Source organism: Tinamus guttatus, unplaced genomic scaffold, assembly GCF_059628265.1.
Source record: "Tinamus guttatus ecotype Peru unplaced genomic scaffold, ASM5962826v1 Tinamus_guttatus_pri_ptg000194l, whole genome shotgun sequence".
Taxonomy (NCBI): domain Eukaryota; kingdom Metazoa; phylum Chordata; class Aves; order Tinamiformes; family Tinamidae; genus Tinamus; species Tinamus guttatus.
Window position 1 is genome coordinate 163,736 of NW_028288728.1, and position 20,807 is coordinate 184,542.

The 20,807-nt window shown below is 39.0% G+C and overlaps 1 protein-coding gene across 1 annotated transcript; it reads right to left on the reverse strand.

Moving 5' to 3' along the window:
- Positions 1 to 604: 604 nt before the first annotated feature.
- DNAJC5 (DnaJ heat shock protein family (Hsp40) member C5) lies at positions 605 to 13,227 on the reverse strand. Its single transcript, XM_088523532.1, has 5 exons — positions 13,159 to 13,227; positions 5,946 to 6,078; positions 3,524 to 3,737; positions 1,923 to 2,094; positions 605 to 1,630 (listed from the first exon to the last, which is right to left on the reverse strand). Exons 2-5 carry the CDS (start codon positions 6,050 to 6,052, stop codon positions 1,527 to 1,529), a joined length of 597 nt encoding a protein of 198 aa, XP_088379658.1. The 5' UTR covers positions 6,053 to 6,078; positions 13,159 to 13,227; the 3' UTR covers positions 605 to 1,526.
- Between the last annotated feature and the right edge of the window lie 7,580 nt (positions 13,228 to 20,807).

Here is a 20,807-nt window from a genome sequence, read left to right on the forward strand (position 1 = left end):
TCCAGACACATCATACCTTTCACAAACCTAGGACAATCAAGTTGCAGTGTGCTCTGTCCTGCTCAGGCAGGAGAGTTGTCTTAATTTTCTGGTGGTCTTCTACAAACTGACAGTGATTTAACCCATGCTAAAGCAATACCTGGGCCTCTTGAAAAAAAGAAAAAAAAAAAAAGAAAAAGGTAGCATAAAACACCTTCAAAAGGAAAGACTGGATAGAATTTAAATTATTTCTCAGGAGAAATAGGTGAAAAATGAAAATGGGAGATGGGGATTAAAAGGACAGTAGAGGCAGTGTGATATAAAACCATGAAGATCAAAATTAAAGAGGCTGTAAATAAATGCTAAAAAGTGCCAAGTGTATACTTACTGGTAGCTATGCTAGCTCCTGACTCAATATTGTCTAAAGCAAGATTATTAACAACAAAATATACCAGCAACTCACCAGCTGCCTAAAATGTTGTCATAAATCTCAATAATCCACAGTTTCAAGAGCAGTATTCAAAATGGTTTGGTCACGAAACAGTACAGGAAACTTTTCAATAGTTTTCCCGTAGTTTTTCTGAGGGACAGAAAAACACTGATGTAAACAAGTCTAAATGCAAGACTATGTGCAAATTATACAGTATAAACACAAAGAAAGGTGTTTTCTTCTTAAAAAGCTATTTAAGTATTCCACAAAGAAGTTCATGAGAAATTTCAGAAAAAAAAAAAAGAAGAAGAAGCAAAACATAATTGTGCTTGAACTTCAAAGTCCACCATGACGACCACCAAATCAACCTATTTACATTCGATTTTGTGGCAAGTTAACGTTTGTGGTTACACTGTTACTGAAGATCCCCTTGGGCATAAACAGCTGTTCATCAATTTACTCTTCAAAGATTGGAAACTCTCTCTTTTTATTTTTCAAGGTAGATTTATTTAAGCCGAAAACCAGCATTAAATAGAAATCTATCTCTGCAGTACTGGCATTTTTGGTTCTTGGCTTTGTAAACTTGCTTAGATAACAACACAGGCAAAGAAAGACAAATAAGAATTGATTTGTTGCATTCACATGAAAAATACATGGACTTTTAAAGGTCTTCAACAGCTCAGTTGTATGGAAGCATGGTGGCTTCTGTGAAATATTTTCTTTTTCAAAATCTCATTTTTAGGCCAATACCACTGCTTAAAATGCAGAATGTCTCCATCACGCTTATTTTGTGACAACTCAATACGTTACACCACAGACATTTAACATAACTCCATACATGCTAATAAAAAAAAAAAGAAAAAGGAAAGGAAACAAATAAGGTCATAGATAAACTGCTTTAAATACTGCATGCTACAGCACTTAACGTATCATCAAGATACGACACTGGTGACAAAAGGCTGAAGGGATTACAAAATATTTTCGGCAGGTTGGAAAGCTGCCTTCTTACTGTGGCAGAAATTTTCCCCCTCCTCATCTCTACTTCTAATGTTCATGATTCTAGTGTCGAGTTGGCCATGTATTTACTTATCCATTCTAATTACAGTATTTCCTTAACTTAATTAAATCCATCGGTGTGGTAGCTGGGGTGAGAGTCGGCTGTGAGCTGGGTTGTCTCTGTGGCTGACGCTGGCTGTACCACAATAGGTGTGTCCGAGGCCTCTGCAAGGGAAGACGAAGGGTCAGCGCGCGGAGGGAAAACAGTGCCCCACGGTTTGGTAAGCGGCAATTTGGCAGTAAAATTTTACACCCCTCTTTAAAAATGGTATTTCTGGTGGTTGCGTTACCCAGAGCAACAGACTCCTGTGTTGTTAGTGTTCTCCCTCCCACGCACACGCACACCCGGAGATCTAAGCACACCTCCAAGGCGAGCAGTGCTCCTCAGAGCTGAGCACCAGGCCAGAGCCTCTGCTCTCATGGTAACTCCAGGAACCCCTCAGCTTTTCCCACCTACCCCTTTCATCTGACTGCAACTGTGCCTCCAAGTCCTCTGGAGAGACGTAGTATTCCTGCTCTTCGCCTTCGGGGGGTTTAGGTTTACACTTCCCACAGCAGCAATTACAGCAGCAGCACAGACAGCAGCAGCAATAGCAGCCCGTGATGAGCCCACAGAAGACAAACAAGGCCTGCAGAGGGCAGAAGAAAAAATATTTGTAACCTACATCTATCACACAGCAACCACTGAGCTGGTGAGAATCAGATATGGAAACCAGGATGAAAAATAAAGCAATCTAGTGACATCTTTTTAGCTACAAACTTTGAGATATGTGTTGGTGAATGAATAGGAAAATGTGCAGAACTGGCTGCAGCTAGGACCATTTCACACTGAAGTGAATACTGATTCACTGAGGTGAATACTGGTTAACCTGAAAAAAAATCCTAGAAGTTAGGTTTAGAATGATCTGTTTTTTGCTACATATGCAAAAAATATAAAACAAGATACCCATCTAGGACACATACCTGTACTGAAACCCAGACATGGTATGGGCTAGAGTGCAGCTGGCACGGATAAGCCTGGATTCACACTAGCTATGGAAATGCAGATTGCAGTGCACCTATGGAAGCAGGAACTTAGGCTTACCAAGGGCTGCAGCAAGGCTGCAAAGCTCCTGCTGAGGGTAAACGCGCTGGGGCTACAGCGCTACCGACAGCGGGGCAGGCCAGTCTAAAATGAGCCACGGCTGTCAGCAAGCCCAAAGGGCAAAATTAAAATATTCACATTAGTCACTGCATGGTTGTTGGAAAAAAATAAATACAAATCTGCAAGCCAGGGTGGTGATAGAACACCTTCCCTTCCCACCAGAAAGGCAAGAGGGAAGCAATGCTGGCTGCAGTGAAAAAAAAATGGAACTGTGAAATGCAAAATTGAGAGTGTGGGAAATGCACAGTCTGCAGGCTGCTTGCATTTTTGAATAAAATGAGTCATTTTAAAAAATACATTAAAGTGATGCAAGCATATTACAAGTGTCATGACTCCAGTAAAATATAATAATTATTTGGTGCTATTAAAGATTGATAATAACTTTAGATAGTATTAAACTCACACAAAAAGAAAACACAAAGTATTTCTAAGGAAACATGAGCTTGCAGTGCCATTCCCTATAGTAGTGACACTCAGGTCTGTTTCCGCTGCATGAAAACCAAGGATGGGCTAGTGAACAATTAATCTGGATTCTGTGATTTCACAGAATAACTTTGAGAGAGCTCGTTAGCCTGTTCTTTACAGGATGTTATGTGTGGGCTCAAGTGTGCAGCCAGGAGTCTTCGTGTAAGATCATTAGCAGACGTTACCACAGAGAGCACTCCTCAAACCTCACCGATGTAAACTAGAAGGATCCAGGCCATTAATGCCACTGTTGCTAGGTCTTTATTTAGACTTGTATCATTGAGAGACTATAGAAAAATACTGCTGAACCTGAGGTTGCAGTTACAGAAGGTTAAGTTACAAGGTGTCAGAGATTGGGCACTTCCAAGAATAAACACAAACATTCAATTTTCAAATGGAGCTCTTCTAAAAGTTTTACAAACCAACCCAGAACACCTTCTTTTATTTACCTTTGCCCACCAGCTGGACAGGACGAAGTACGTGTTCACATTTTCTTCTCCAAACTGCTCTGCTACATACAGACCCAGAGATCCATACTTATCATAAATGTTTCTCTTCGTGGCATCAGTCAATATTGCATGTGCGTTATTGATCTCTTTAAACTTTTCTGCGGCCTCTGGATTATCAGGATTCTTATCAGGATGGTATTTCAATGCAAGCTTCCTGAAGAAGAAAAAAAAAGGGACTGTTATGAGTTAAAACTGGAATTTGGGTTCCCATGTTGTTTGGTAGTTGTTTTGTTTTTAATTCATTCCATTATTTTACTTAAGGTTTTACTTAAATGTAAGTTTTACTTCCAGTAAAGTGAGAGCCACTCTAACCAAAAAAAAAAAAAAAACACACACACACATCATCAAAGGGTAAATACAAGCTAGTTGCCACAGCTAATCTGCAGCATCTGAACATAAAAATAGAATAGACAATAACCTGTGGTTAATTCACCAATGCCTGTGCAGGAACAGAGTTATTTTTCAGTTCAAGGCTTGCTAAAATAGAACAAGCTTTCAGAGTTTCGAGATACCAGGAAATCACAATGTACCTCCCTAATCATTTTACATCTCTTGCAACTAAATGACAGCCGTTTACAATCCCCTTGAGGTCTCTGAACAGAGCCTGACAGTTCAGATTAAATGTTGATAAATTTGTGAGTTCAGGCATTGTCCAGGTAATAAAGGAAGTGAGCAGAAATAACTGACCAAACACCTTCTAAATAATCACAGAAAAACCACCGTTTTGAAGTTTGAGCCATTTGTGTTCTTATGTAGGAAAATGCTACAGAATTCTATACAAATAGCTTTCCATCTATACAAACTACAAAAAAATTCCATTTTTCTTCTGTGGACAAGCACACAAAAAGGTACTTGTCCCACAGAAAGTTATTGCGAGAACCCCACTTAAGAGAAATACTCTGAGAGCCTGCACAGCTGTTGACATGGGACAACTCTGAGGTAAAAAATATTCAGATACTTCCAGCATAAAATAAGGATTTGTGCAGGCACACATTTCTCCATACACACAAATGTATCACAGCATTCAAACAATAAACTCTGTGCACACTTGAAACACTTTAGAGCTGTAAAATGTTGCCTGGAAAAATAAGTTCCAGGGCTGCCTCTAATGCCTTAGTGCCAGCGAGGACTGAAATAATCATAGTTTGTATAATTACATATAAGTTATGTAAACTTCTCTGGAATGGCTGGCCTACTATCGGGCTACAATAGATAAATATTTTTCATTTGCTCTTTCCTACATGTAACAAACTCCACAGCCCACAAGCCAGCAAAGGATGTGTGACATCCAGTGGGTGGGGGGTAAGGGGTGGAAATTGGTCAATTCTCCTATTGTAGAGAAACAGTAAAGACAGAAATATTAGAGTTAGTTTCAGGAAAGTAGGAAGCACTACATTTGGCCCCAGGATTTTGGAGTGGCCTTATTCCAAACAAAATCTTGGACAGTTTTTCCCAATGAAGAAAATGTTTTTAGGAAGACATAGATAAATATGGAGAGTCTGTGCATCCTTTTACCCACAATTTTCACTATGCAACTACCATGAGTACTAATAAAGGGGAAAAAGTCACGGTAAATGTTAAAGACTAAAAGGAAAAAAAAAAATCTGAAGAGAGTATGCTCAAGTACGGACTACTACTGACCCCTAGTGTCATGTTAAGCCAATTGCCAGTAGTCAAACAGTAATAAAACTGGAGCTCACACTTAAAGTAAAGAGGGAATTGCATATCCACAGATCTCGGGGAATGTGGCACAGGGGCAGCACTCCTGTTTTTAACTGAAAAATGGGAAGCTATTTTATGCATCTGATCCTTTAAGAAAACAAATAAAGCAAAAGCTCCTCTTTCAAAAATAAATTCCCCCACTAAGACCTTATGAACACATTCAGTAATAATAATAAAAATCATTGTTGATACTCAGTTTTCATCTTGATTTGTATCTTTACTCCACACCTCACTGTGCCAGAATTAAAATGGATGGACAACAGAGCAGTATCAAACAGCTGTGACCTCTGTAAGCCAGACACAATGCTATGTAACGTAAAGAAAGAATTTAATGTTGATCTCACTGCCTTAAAACTTTGTTCAACTTGAAATAAAAAAACCTCTAGAATGAGACTGTGTACTTAAGAATTAAACTTACTATAGATAAAATGAAAATGCTTTAACATTTCTGTATGAAACTTAGGCACATTTTTACACTTCTTTTTCCAGTCAGAAGCAACCAGATATTTTCATTTTCTTTCCATGGCATATTACCTTGCAAAATTAAAGTCCAGTCTGCACAGAAATACCTCATTTGTCAAACACGTCATTAAAGATCTTTGTGCTACTTGGCAATCGGCATCGAGCCTCACAACTTTACCTGTATGACTTTTTAATATCATCAGAAGTGGCATTCTTGTCCAGTCCTAGCACATGGTATAACGATTCTCCAGAGGTCGACAGCGAACGTTGCCTCTGGTCTGCCATCTTGCACTAATAACCTGAACAGGGAGCTGTCCCCAAACAAACAAGTGAAGAAAAAGATTAAGAATTGCTTAAGCAGAATGGAACACACACCTTGTTAACCAGATCAGCTTGGAAACCAGTTTTCACATAAAAATGTATTTTTATTAGGTTTAAATGGGATTTGAGAAAAAAAAAAAGCTTGAATACTGTGTAACTTACAATGTTACAGAATCAGCGAATTATCAGTGAAAATAACTATTTTTTTCAGCACAGCTCCAGGCACAATAGACTCACCAGTGTAAATAAAGCTCAATTCCACTCCTTTCAAAAAAAACAAAATGAACAGCTGTGGTTTAGCTACAGATGTGTACTACAGAGGCCTGTAGCTACTGAAGCTCCTTCATCTTCTTTCTTAGTCTTATTTAGATAAATTAATATTGATAATACCTAGCAGAACAACTCCACAGCAGAGAGGCTGCTGTTCCACTGAGGCTGTTTGAACCTGCACAGAGGTAAGTGGAAAGATCTAAATCCAGCACTAGGGTTTCATAAGCTACCTAGGACTAAGTTGCTCAACCTCGTTCGTTTTAAGCGCTATGTAAAAACACTTTAGTGGCAACCCGAAGAGCCAGGTGTTCCCTCCCGCCCGAGCTGTGCATCACACGCCTTTCCAGGTTTGCCAGAACACTTCACTATCCTGACGGGAATAACTTTATGCCCCAAAGGCCTAACCTGCACCAGGACAGCCCTCATGGACTCCATCCACAGTAGCTACATATCGCAAAAAAAGACTGTTTATAGGAAGAAACAAGCACAAGATTAGTGCTATCTAGAGGGGCTGCATATGAAGACCTAAGAAGCCACAAGCTCTACATCATTACCTCTCTCTGGTTCCTTCTGACTTTAAAAATAACTTAAAACCAAGTATTAGTAAACATGTCACAAATGCTCTGATAAACGGAGCAGAATAGACTAGGCTTTAAGACAGCACAGCTCATATAGATAATCTTTGGGCAGAGTGCACCCTTATGATACCAGTCACTTGAACTAAACTTGGAAGAGCCAGGGAATTCCAAACGCTTCCGTATGAAGCTCACCATGTAATGCAAAATACCACTTTTTCAAACAGATCTGCTTCATTCGGATCCCAAGGCAAAACTCCCTATGGATAGTCAAATAGCAAAACACCCCAAATACTTACACTGAAGAAGTTCACAGAGCCAACCAAGTGTTTATTGCAAAAGCATCACCGCCAGTTCCTGCCCCTTAAAAGCTACTCTGGCTATCTAAAACCAAAATATTACTGAGATTGGTTAAAAACAAACAAAAACCCACCAAACAATACTGATCTCTCTGTGTATGTACATCAGTACACAATGACAGCAATGAGATCAAAAAAGAAGAAAATTCTGGGGAAAAAAAGAAGTTTATTTTAGGTGGGACAGTTATCTGTGGGACAAGAAGAATAGAAATTAAGAGGCTTAATTTTCCCTTTTCCTTTGCATGGAGAAGACCTATATATCTCGGAGCAATTATCCACTAGCAACTGAAAGCCAAAGGTAAGCTAAGTCGCATCACTTTGTTATGTTAAAGAAACCTCCCCTGCCCCGGCCTCTCATCCTATCAGTGTCACTGGGTCAAGCAAAATCCTTTAAGCAAAATTCAGTGGGACGAGGCCTGTGCATCCCACCAGGAAAAAAGGAAACAGCTGCCCACTCAGAGAAGTGAATCTCCCCTCTCATCACTTACAGCAGAGGATCACCATTTAACACGTATTCTAGTTAAATGATATTACTTGAATGTGAATTAACCTCCCAGTCTAAATTGAAACGCGAAAGCCTGGAGGTGTCCCTGGGACGTGCTGCTGACAGACATGCCATGTCCTCTAACATCCTTAGCAGATTAGCACTTGCCACTCGAGCTGCACAACTGCAGCAAGGATGAGCATCCAAGAGGAGCCTACTGGCTATTTTTGGATTATGTCATTACATTTAGCCCACATCAGATTATGCAGCCGCTGAAAAAGATATTTAAAGTGCCAGACTTTTCTAATTTAACCCTTTATCTTCCACAATTAGCATAATAACTTTAGCTTCTAAATGGCTAGCTAAGATAAATGTCTAAGAGGCTGCTCCTTTCACTGCATGTTTCTAAGTGCACAGGAGGAACTGCACACATTTCCACTGCATGGAGCAAATGCTCCCACTTGCTGCCACGACACGGAAAATCCCTCGGCATCCTCAGCATCGTGTTCCCCCGGCACCTCCGCCAACCTCAGGCCATCGCTTCACTCAGCACCGACAGCACCAATATCCCCCAAGCCAGGAGAGTGTTAATGCAGGGCGAGCTGTTAGGACGAGCTGCTAACCCTTGCACGGGAGAGGGAGCAGGGCTGAATGAAAAACACATGGATGAATCAATTATTTCATCCCTATGCAGGAAGATTAGTAATCCTGACGCTTTGCTGATCGTCCAATACCACCATTGATACAATCTCATACTGCTGATGTGATGTTCCTAGATGGTACCACCATGCTTTTCAAGGTGTGACCAGGATACAGCCATTACAGACACTGGACTTTTCTTATTCACCTCTATGGTTCATATTTTTGGCATTTGGCCTTCCCACCTTTAAATTCATTTAACAATGGGAAGCACATCCAGTTTCTTTAAGTGGAATATACCTGCTAAACTAGTTGATTCACACCTAATTTCCCTCAAGAAGTCATCAGTAGCTCTGGTAATTTTAATTAAATGCTACATAATGAAGAAGCTATAAATTAATAATAATGAAAGGAATAGATGTAAACCCTACTGCTTTGGTTAGGAATTCAGGACATAAGAAAAATACACCCCAAGTCAAAGAGGTGAAAATGTGAGCGGGGAAAGAGTTTCCTTTCAAGGACAACATTAAGCTACTGAAATGTTTCTGCATGGGAGGAAAAATTGACAGCTCAGAGACACAATGCAACTGATGCACTTACTTGGACATTATCCGACTCACTGAAAGGAAAAATACTTCAGGAAAGCGAGAGCGCTGCACGGCACATCCAAGAGCGCATTGGAACAGACGCAAAGCTCCTCATGCAGCCACCGGGCAGCTCCCGGCCCCCGGAGGCACCGGTGCCGAGGTCAGAGCCCCGTGATCCTGCCGTGTCGCCGCTAATCCCGCTAATCGCGCGGGCCGCTCCACCTGGCCGCGCTGCTTCCCGCCGGCGCCCCGGCTCCCGCACATCCTCGCCGCTTCCCGAAGCTCCGCGCGCGGCCGCCAGCCGGGAGGAGCTCGTGTCTCTGCCCGCCACCTCACTGCCCTCCTGAGCGGCTGCTTCTCAGGGACCCGTGGGATTAATCCAAAATCAGGATTAAAGAAAGGAAACACATTCTGGTTGACATTTAACTTGCTGGTTTAACTTTTCCAAAGAAGGTACTGCCCCAAAGCGGAAGTCTGAGAGCATTATGCACATTTTTGCCTTTACCTTGTTTAAAAGCCCCTCTCTATTTAGGCAGAATGATCCAAAATGCCCTCAGGGCACAGATGCTGCACTAGGTTCTGCGCAATAAACTCACTACTGTTAAATTAGGACTACTATTTTTAAGTGAATTCAGTTTCATTCAGGTTATGTCTATCAGCATGTAGGCTGCTGTCAGAGAAACGCAGAAATAAAATTTCTACTGCTACAATCTTCAAAGACTTCAGGCCCAAAAGTTCAACTTCTCTGGAGCTCAGAGGTGAGTCTAACGGTGCTCGTGTTTGTTTTTCAAAACTGTTACAGAACAGAGAGGACAGCATAGCCAACGAACGGCAGAGAAGAGGGTAATGGCAATTCACCTGGGAAGTTCTGTTACTCAGAAGAACTGAACAGGTCAAGTCTTATTCCTAATATGTAATCCTTGGCCTCTCAAATAGGGGGCAAAATAAGAAAGACAATCAAGGGGAAGTTATTCAAGTTTAAAACTGGATCAGAATATTACCTACCCTCCTGTTTTACAGCTGGCCCTAATTTACAACACTGAAAGCTCAGTATTTAAAAGTGTTGTCTCCAGCAGTAACAAGCCATCTGCTATACATCCTAACCAAGCAGAATTTCCTGAAGAGGTTTCTCTCAGAAGGCTATAAAGAAAAGTAATCCCCTGGATTAAACAGCATATTTTAAACCATTTGTGGCCCAGAATGTCCTGCATTAGTCAGCTTAACTGCAACATAATAAAAAAGTATAATTCATAGCAGCTTGAGTAAAAGACTGATCAAATCTGATATATTATATGGAAACCAGTCTTAACATTTGAAGCACATAGATGGTAAATTGAACCTTGGAAAAAACGACTCCTTTCGGGAAGCTAAAAAGGATACTTAATTTTGAACCTGCTGGCCTACATCAATCAAACCTGGTAAGAACGCAAAGTCTCAGAAAAGCTTCCAGAAATTGGTAACATCTTTCTTTGTGCCAGCTCTGCTGTTCACCTTTTTGTAAGCCAAACTTAGCTCATTGAAACAGCAAATTATTACTCCAGCCAAGAAAGACAGGTAGTTCTCTCTCCTTCTAAGGAATTAAATGATCTCACAGAACATGCCAATGAGTGACAGCACCAAAGAGAGGGACAGCAGGTCAGATGGCAGCCTGAAGCAGGAAGGACTAAAATCTATCCCTTTTGTCAACAGCAAACCCCCAAACTGGATGAGCCACGTTTGAGAACTCAGCTTCAGATGAGCTAACACTAACTGCCCGCAGAAAAGGCCGTCTCGCTCTCCCTCCCAGTCCCAGCTGCCAATTCCCCCTCCTTCCAGCACGATGGCTCTCACACATCCAGCCCCACAGCAAGCCAGTGCCAAGAATATACCTGGAAGGAATGGGGAAAGACTCGGCTTTGCCCGCAAAGCCTGGGCATTTCTGTGGTGGGAAGGAGGAAGGAGGTTTCTTGCACTATTCACCCAGTGAACAGATGCTTTTACCAACACTGAACAGACCACTGCTAGTGAAACAGCCTTGGAGCAGGAAAGCCACAGAGGGCTAATTCAATGGGCAGTATCCACAGCATCTCAGGGTCATTAGCATTTGAAAGCAGACTAACAATGGCAGCTTTTCATTTTGCTTCAAGGCTGCAGCATTAAATATTTATTCACCAACAAATTTTTGGAAAGTAAAATACCAAGATGCCTAAAAAAATATATCAATTTCCACATTTCAAATTAATTTTGTACTTTTATTTTCCATACATGTAATAAAGGCCCAGCAGCTCACTCCTATTTTCTCACTGGAGGCACGACTTCTTTTAAAAGGAGTTGAAGACATTCAGCAGCACTGATAAATCTATCCTTCAGTCGCAAAGAAATTCCCCAAATCTCTTAATATGGCAAACAACAGGCAGCACAGCAACTTTTGAACAGAGAGCTATTAACAGGAACTCTTGCCTGGACCTCTTTTTGCACCCTATTTTGTTAAAACGAGGAACCAAAATGCTATTTTAAAGGACATTCCTACCATATGCTAAAACAATCTCCTTGAACATCATCTCAGTGATAATACCAGGCTCACCAGACCCCAGAGCATCTCCTTCTTGAACTGACACAGCTGTGGTGTCACTTTTCTTCATGTTTTTTCTTTTTCAAGGATTATTTTTGCTTTTATTTTAAATCAAGGCTAAAAGCACCTTGCTGTCCAAGACATGCCAAAATGCCATGCATCATGTGTACTCTTAAAGCCTTGTATCCCATAATAACTAACTTCATAGCTATGGTACAATAAATCTAGTTATTGTACTGGAGTATTCTACTCTTAAGATGTTTGCTCCTTCCCATTAGGCACTAAGGATACTTGGAAGTTTACCTTAATAATCAGGGGGAACTAACCAATATTAAAAATACTCCTACAGCAGGACGTTGCAGTAAAACATTCACTGAAGTTTTAGTTTTAATACCTTTGTATTTATAAATTCAAGCAACCAGAAATCAAACCATGGATGTGGATGCCAATGCAAAGATTTTGGCAGACCTTGAAACACACGCTGTCCAAAAGGATTTTAGCAAGGTCGAAAGATTCTTCAGTGCTGGGAATCTGGCTGGTGGTTCTGAAAACTGGAGTGCAGCTGTAACAGACATGAAATCCACCATCCACCACTGCTGGATGATACTTACCCACTAGGTACAGGACAATGGAGATCATTAACTTTAATGCATACACTCTATCCAAATTGCAGGAATGCAAAAGGGTTTGGTTGAACCAATCCTTCCGAGTCTTTCTATATGTAGCCAGTAACAGAGAATAGAGAAATGCCCAAAAAGAGACAGATAAGAAACAACAGGAAAGAGAAAGAGAAGAAACGCAAAGCCATGCAGGGCAGGAAAAGAGAAGGCTGCTGTCCTAGCACTACCCAACATAACAGAGGCACCAACAGTGCAACTCTGCGATACGTAATACAGGTAACACAGGTCTGGACCGCAAGGACTGCAAAAGCTGCCAAGCTTTTTGCAACGATAACAACTGTAATAGCATACTAGCAAATATTAGCAAATCATTACAGAGCCCAGCCTGGAAAGGGTTTATCAACTGCTACATGAATTACACCAGTTGATGCTTTATTACACAAGTTCAGGAAGCACTAGAAGATTTTGGGCAAAATGTGTATTCCTGAAGGCATTTCTGCCAACTGTCTACCCTTGGCTTCACAAAACGTAATGCCTATCGTATTTAACATTACCAGTTTTTCAGAGATTTCCAATGCAGACGACTATATACAGGTGTTAAATTACTTTCAATCACTATTTACTAGTAAAAGTCATATAAAAACACCAAATCAGAAAACATGTTAGTGAATGTTGTTTTATCCCCCAAAATAAAATAACCCCATCGGCCTCTGCATCCTGTCCATCTTAGATTAACTAAGGGTGGTTCTCAGAGTCAGGTATTTTTCTAGGAAAAAAGTCATATTTGACAGGAAGCAGAAAGAAACACATATATAAGACGTATTATCCATAAAAATATCGAAAGGCATTTTCAACTTGGCTTAGTGAGGTATAGAGAAAATTTATGTGAAATTTTGAACTTTGTTCCTTCAGTTCTTTTTCTTTTTTTTTTTTTCTCCTTTTTTAAAATTTTTAATCTATAGAAAATCAAAAATATGTTACTTACCTGGAAACTAGTTTGATTATCTTAAGGTAAGTGGTAATAGCTTCCTCACAGCTCTAAAACTGGATCTCCTAAAGATTTAAAAAAGAAAAGAAAAAAGCTAGTCAAACTTTTTACAAAGTTATTACCATCTTATTTTACTACAACAACCCTTTCTTCTTGCTATGCTAAAGATAACAGATGGATATGAACTAACAACAGCAAAAAAAGAGTTAAGCCTCTATACCTATAAAGCATTTTCACTTAAAAAGAGATAAATATTAGAGCTATTGGGAGTCTAGATGTGCTCTGCAATTTGAATACATTTAACATACATCTTCCTATAACGTGTTCGGCAATATGATTACAAGTTAAGTTACAAATATTTTAAAGTATCTATTCAAGAGCCCTGTGATTTTATCTGTAGCTTCAGCATCATCTCGCCGTCTTTTTACATGACAAACGCATGCAGAAAAGACACAGATTACTACAGCTCTTACACGACCCAGAGCAATAGTTATCTGTTTAAGACTTTAGACTTGTTCACCCTAGTCACATATATCTGTGCTTAGAGAAGCTTCATTCTGAAGTCTTGATAATCTGCAACGTTGTTAGAGAGACTGCTAAAGAAGCTTAAAGTAATAGAGTGGACTGAGAACTGCGGCGCATGAGAAGCAGAATCCCATCCTGTCCTGCCACACTGCTAGGAAGCAGCAAGATCCAGGCAAAAAACAGGGCTAACAGCAGCTGAATAACTCCTCAGCCTCCCCAAAAGCTTCAGTTTAGGTACATCAGATGCCTTCAGAAAATAAAATTTTATAATTTAAATACACCTTTCTTCACAGTTTATTAACAGCACTAAGATGAAAGAGCATTGCAAATACATGTAGTAGCTGAATTGCACTGTGCAAATGTTAATGCCACTTTACATGGCAGCACTAAAATGGATAATGTGTATAAATTGCAGAGTAACAATTAGTCATTTTGCCAGGTCAAACTTCTATCAGGAAAAGTACAGTTTTATCCTATTTGCATTCCCTTCTCCTGAAAGAGATTACACGCATTAGGTAAAACCAAGGAAATCCCACGTCAGGATATACAGAGGAAGATAAGAAAATCCAACAACATAAAACACTGCTTCTTCCTGTGGCCAAGGCCAAGGTGCAAAGATTACTGGGAATCATCACCTGGATCACCTCCCACATGAAAAATCAGAGAAAGAACAAACAAGATAACTCGCTAAAACGCTGGATGATGCTACTGAAAAACACAGGGAAAAAATCACTGCAAAGGATTAAAACATCTTTCTGATTAAAGAGGTCTAGGATAAATCTAATCCATGTCATTAATCACAGTCATTTATGCAACAGATTACCATTCAATAAACTTCATGTGAGTGGGACTTCATGGTAGCTCTTAGCTAGCAAATTATCACCCCAAATCGTTTCAACAGTTTATAAAGCAAAAGCTCTAAATGTTCTTGAAACCGCCCGCTGAATTCACAAGGAAATTTTCACACACCTGGAGGTTTTGGTGCAGCAGCATAAGGACAACAGCAAGGCACCCAGTACCAACCAACAGTCACTTACACAAATGATTACTTTTTTTTTTTTTTTTTTAATTTTTAGGAATCTTCAATTGGTCACTGTCAATCTTTCTTTTAATCTCTGGCTAGCAGATGCAAAGTATTTTTTTTTTTTTAACTGTACCTTCACACCTAGTTGAAGGTTTTGTGTAATCTCTGGCTGTTACTGGTATTACAGCATTACCTACAATTCTGTCTCAGCAACTTGAGTCGCAAAAGCTTTTGACAATCAATCTGGAAAACAGCTACGAGATGCTCAGTTTTTGAATCCACATGCCTAGAAATCTACAAATGGAGAAGCCAAGTCCGAATGAAGTTCAGAGATACTTTTATACCAACAACATTGATTATTGCCTTGATGTCAGAGTTTGGCATCCAAAGAAGTAGCTGGAAGGTTCAATGATACACAAATGGAAGCTTCAAATAGCTCAAATACAACAAGATACCAGCCCAGACCTGATCAAAACTGTCAGAAGTCTTTATTTTATAAAAAACACATACAAAACATACACAAAAAACATCTTTTACCTTAAGAACAGATGAAAGGAAGAAAATTTTATTGTATCTCTCAGCTCTGCTAGCATAAATTTCCTCTAACAGTATAAGCATGATTTATAGCTGGAAATAACAAAACCAAACCGAAATAAATTCTAAAGGAAACAAGTTTTGATAAAAATCAAAAGTACATGAAAAACTCTGGCCAGCTATTTTGTATCATCTCCCCTTCCACATGCTCCTGTGTACAGCAGACATCTCCAGTACAGATTTCTGGAGTTTTACTCACTTGGGTTTCTGTTGCAAATGGCTATTTTAATTTAGTGACTCAGGAATGTTTTGATCTGCACATCCAATCTCATTATGTAGTAGGCCAGATCCACTGACCCAGGGCTCTACATAATACTCTGTCTGTAATTACCTGTAACTATCTTCTCTCATTATTACGTGATATTTAAAAAAAAAGAAAAGCAAACAAAACAAACACAAATGGAAGGCCAGAAGCCAGTAGTGTTTAAAAAAAAAATCACAATTAATGCATCTTTTCTAGTTTTAGGAAAACAAAGACCACAAAGAAAATAACAAATCTGAGAAAAGAAAGTTCAAGAGGCCCAGAGTATTTAAAAAATATAAAAATCAAAAGAAAAAAAAAATGACCTCAATAACAACAGACAGGAAGGCAAACTTCAGCAACATACTGAAATTACAGAAAGAAGTTTTAATGGACAAGTGAAGAAATAGGTTTAGGAAATGTACCTGTTTTCTCAACTACATTGCTTATTCCAAAGACAATTCTACTAACTTCATTTGTTCTGCAAATTTGAATCCGATTTATCTGTTTTCCCAGACACTGTGACCACAGTATCTAGTATCTTTCTCCAGTCAAGAAATACATTCAAACTTTTGGTTTCCGAAGTTTGTCATGCTCTCGTCTAGTCTTTGTGATAAAAGGCTTATCTGTTTCTTCTGCTTGTCCTAATCTCCTCCGATACACACAGAAGGACCATTTTTATTTAACCGTTCTATTAACAGAGCTGTCATCATGGCAAACTCTTTATTTTCTCATTTTTGCTTGTTTGCATGATTTATAAAATGAATCAGTACTAGAAGAACGGCATGAAGATGCTGAAGGCAAAACACACTGCCTCCTAAGTGTAATCCAGGAGATGGATCATGAAAAGTGTTTTAAAATAATAATATTCCAGCTGTCTTAAACAGTCAGCTTTTGCCTTTTTATTGAAGTACTAGCACTTACTATTTCACTAAAGCATCCAAGACTGCATCTTAGATACATACAGATATCTATATTATACTTTCAATAACACCGCAAAGCATCTTGGCTAGATTTTACTGTTCACTCCTCTGCTAAAGATCATGCAAGAAATCTCCTGCCTTTGCAGCAGAATATGTTTATATTTCCGCAGTAGAAGGGCCCCCATAGAGGACAGGTCTTATAAGCACTACAAAACAGAGGAATCATTTTACTTCATTGCAAAATACGAACAAATATCGACATCTAAGAGTTGTATTCTAAGTCAGGAGATCCGTGCCTTACTACAGTTTGAATGAAAATTCTTACTAGAAAAAGGCACGACTGCAGAAAGCTGCGCATAAATACATTTGTGGATCAAATCATGCACAACATACACTCACTCCAACCAGTTTTAATAATTAAGTCCCAAACACACAAAACTTTGTTGTCCACTCCACCCCCAAAAAGGGGTTCTAGTAAAACCAACTTCATTTGCCTTTGAAACAGAACATACATCTCCAACAGTGAAGATTACAACTTTAAAATATCAGTTAAACACTCGTCAGTTTAATTTAGATATACCTATATATGATTGCTAAGTATTAGATACCACCTGAAAGTGATGTATGAGATACAAAACACAGAAATAGAGCTATAAAATAAATGAAACGCAGGACAATACAACTCTGCTAAATTCAAATCCAAATTGATTTAGCAGCCATCATTTTTGATGAGGTTACACTCAAACTTGTGGCAAACTTAACTGGAGCGATACAAGCATTGCTGTTTGTCTAATAAGCTTAGCAGATTAAAATTCAGCCATTTAAGTCTGATTGACCAACTTGTTATAAAGACTTGTGACCTTGTGCACTATACAAAAGACTCAAGCCTACTAAATAAAAATATTTAAAGCATTAGATTCACATTTTCCACCTTCTCTCAACTAAAAGAGCTACTCTTTAAACCCTATTTTTTTTTCTAGTGGTGCCTTAGTTAAAGGCTCCATTGCTCCTATTTAATCCTGCAGCAAAATTTAATTACTGTTTATGGCATTAATCATTTGCATGACAGAGTACAAAGGTCACAAACTGCACATGCTATAAAAACATAACTCTACTTACCAAATATATTAAAATGTATCAAAAACAAGTAGTTCTGTTTGCTTGCCTCAGTATTACTCTTAACTCTTTCTCCATATAAACTTATGCAGTGTCTGAATCCCTGTAACTTCATATTGCCAAAAATGAACACATCTTTCAAGCTACCAATTGCTCTGCAACAGGAAATAAAAGAACTGTTAGAAATAAATTTGGAAGCTCAGAGCAGGAGAAGGCTACCCTCTGTACCTATCTACAGCAGCCAAGATGGAGAGAAAAACAAAGTAAATACCTTCTTTTGACATTGGTCCCAGAGGTAAGCCTCAGATATTATTTCCCCATAGCTCATGTACATTGTGCAATTTGTAAATCCATACTTGTAAGCTGAATTATTCCACAATTAATTTATCATTGTATTTATTTAAGAGAAACACTTATGATGGTTTCAATCTACCCACTGACAGCTTTTCTAAGTGACTTTAAAATTCACAGTATATTTTAACTGGTAAAAATACACACAGAAGCCATTGCCCACCAAGTCAAAATAGCTCGGGAAACAGAAAACCTAAAAATCCCTTTGCATAACCACTAGGAACACAACGTGACTGTGTCTGTAAAGTCAGATCCTTTCTTCTTATTTCATATAGTAATAGATTTTCTTTTGCACGTGTTTTTTAAATATACGTTTAATATATATGTTTTTTGCTCTTATTAAAGAATTAAGCATAATACAGGCAGAAAAGAAGAAGCCTTATTTCCTCAGATCCAATTTTATCTCAGTTTTATCCAGAGATCTTCCTAGCCTAAGTAGATGCACAGTGATTCCACCACCTCTATCCATTCAGTAAAGTTGTGAAGACTGAACTTCTTCAAAGATTTTATTTTCAAAGAAAATGTGTTTTTGTTTTTTTTTTAAAAAAAATATGCATATCTAAAGCCTTTCTTATCCTAATTGTTCAACAACACTTCCCTTGTCTTTGTGGAGAGGGAACTTCACCTTTTCGTTATTTCACTTCCTCGCATAAACTGTCAAAGAGCATTTTAATTTCCTCCTAAAAAAAAAAAAAAAAAGAAAAAGAAAATAAAGACTTCTAACTCTCATCCACCACTTAAAAAATAAAGACAGAAGTGACAGTTCCAGCCTCAACTGCATAGCACTATGTGGTGTGTCATTAAAACCTGTCTGTGCAAACACAAACCCTAACACCCTTTTCTGCCCCATGATCATAAGACTCGTTATATTAAAGTATATTGCTGTCTGCTCACAGCGCTCGTGACATTAGGGTTCCCTGTCCATGAACTGCCTGGCACCCTGGGGTAATTTCTAAGTATATAGAATGGTTTCCCCAACAAAGCTTTATTTTATAGACCACACCCATAGAAACTGTGCTGAAAGTGATTCCACTTTCTCTCACTCTGCATACATTTAATCTGCAAACTGTGTGATGAAATTTGGTCTAAGTTCCACCTACAGTTTGACAATAGTATTTCAAGGTTGTTTAAAAATGTAATAACAAAAAAACCCTTAATTTAGAAATAATAGACAACGGAGAACAGCATTGTCCTACTGATTTTCCTCCTAACTCTCTAGTGACTAACAAAAAAAGACACAGCTTGAATTTCAGACTGTAGACTTAGTTTGCAAACCTGGTAGTTACAGAAGAAACACCCTGTAGACTGAGTTATTCTAACATTGCAATGAGGATAAAAAATAGAATATCTGGGGGAAAAAATGTTTATTTCAGACTAGCATCACACTTCAGAAAGGCTTACAACAAAAATGTCAGTATTCCACTATGGATATTTTAACCACTATCCTTCTCAAAACACACTGCTTTCAGTTTTGGTGCAAGGTATAGAATTAATCACATTTGCTCTTTTCTTAACCTAAAGCAATGGCTAAGAACCGAGTCAGAAAACAAAAAGGCTTTTGACCGTGTGATGTTTTTGCTGCTGCCTCTAATCTTAACGCCAGAGCCAAAGGAACACATCTCCATCAGACTGTATAGACATCCTGATGCTGCCAGCACACCGCTGAACTGGCATGAATGGCACGTGAATTCCCCAAACCAAGAGCACCTCTTCCTGAGGACCTTTGCCAGGGGACGGGATAGATGCAAAATACCACTTATCCCCATTCAGGGCTTACAGATTTTTTTAAAAACAAGCAATTCTTCGCTCGTCTACACCTCTTAAACAGCAAGGAAATTACTGAAAGATAATCTCTTGGTACAAGAGGAACTAGCTGGACTTTATATAGAAGACATCAGCAAAGCAAGTCACTGGAAGAAATGCGGTTTTAATATGCAGGAACAGGGGTAAGAACAGCATATTAGAGAACAACTACAGAAAACATATGGAATAGAGATGCTGGATTTTTATTATCTGAGATAAACCTTCCATTTCCAGCTATGTTACTTCCTGGCATTACCTTTAGGGCATTCCAAAGAACCATTGGTTTACAGGTGATTTATCAAACCCAAAACCCAACACCAACAAAAGAACTTCTGTATGGAAAGACATAGTTCGCCACTTTTTTTTTTTTCCTCATTCTAATTTACTGCTTAGGAAACCTTTGAGACACACACTAGACTCACACCACACAGAAAGGTCAGTTCCCTGACCAACAGATCTAGTTACTGCTACTTACTTCTGAACAGGAGCTGAATCAGAATTTTAACCAGCTATGGACTAAAAGCATGTTCAGTTACACCTTCTGAGAAACAGGTCACCTCCATTTTTTGACTGAGTTACCAAACAATTTCACATTCTCTTCCCACCTCACTTCCCTCCTCCCTCAATGTACAATGAGTAGTTGGCCAGGAGAGGCAAAACGAGGGTGTACTATGAACAGCAGAGGATCTAGGAAGGTTCTAGGAGTTGTAAAAGTTAAAGGATGAAGATGGAAAGGGAAAGAAACAAGATATCTGCTCCCATTGAAGCCCGACTGACCACTGAATCATCACACCTTCTTCCAGAGTCTAACACCACTAAGCAGCTAGGATACCTATCTGAACCTTTAAGTGAGGGGGAAAAAAAAAAAAGAGTCAGTTGAAATGTGTGAAATGTCATCAAAATGGTTCAGATCGAACTAATTATTAGTCTGATGTGGAAGCGTATCAGGAGAACTCCAATCCCTGCTGAATCTGAACTAGAGCAGAGCTAAAAAAGGCCTGTTTCAATTCCCTGAGCAAGATACCAGATGATTTCACAAGGCCTGCGGGTGCCCCTTATAAAGCATGTG

Bases quoted from the DNA above. Each gene is read 5' to 3' on its own strand.
- DNAJC5 (XM_088523532.1), bottom strand. From the start codon at position 6,052: ATGGCAGACCAGAGGCAACGTTCGCTGTCGACCTCTGGAGAATCGTTA. The intron at 3,738-5,945 runs GTAAAGTTGTGA...TTTCTTCTTCAG, and splicing joins GATATTAAAAAGTCATACAG to GAAGCTTGCATTGAAATACC. The intron at 2,095-3,523 runs GTAAATAAAAGA...TGCCCTCTGCAG, and splicing joins TGTCCAGCTGGTGGGCAAAG to GCCTTGTTTGTCTTCTGTGG.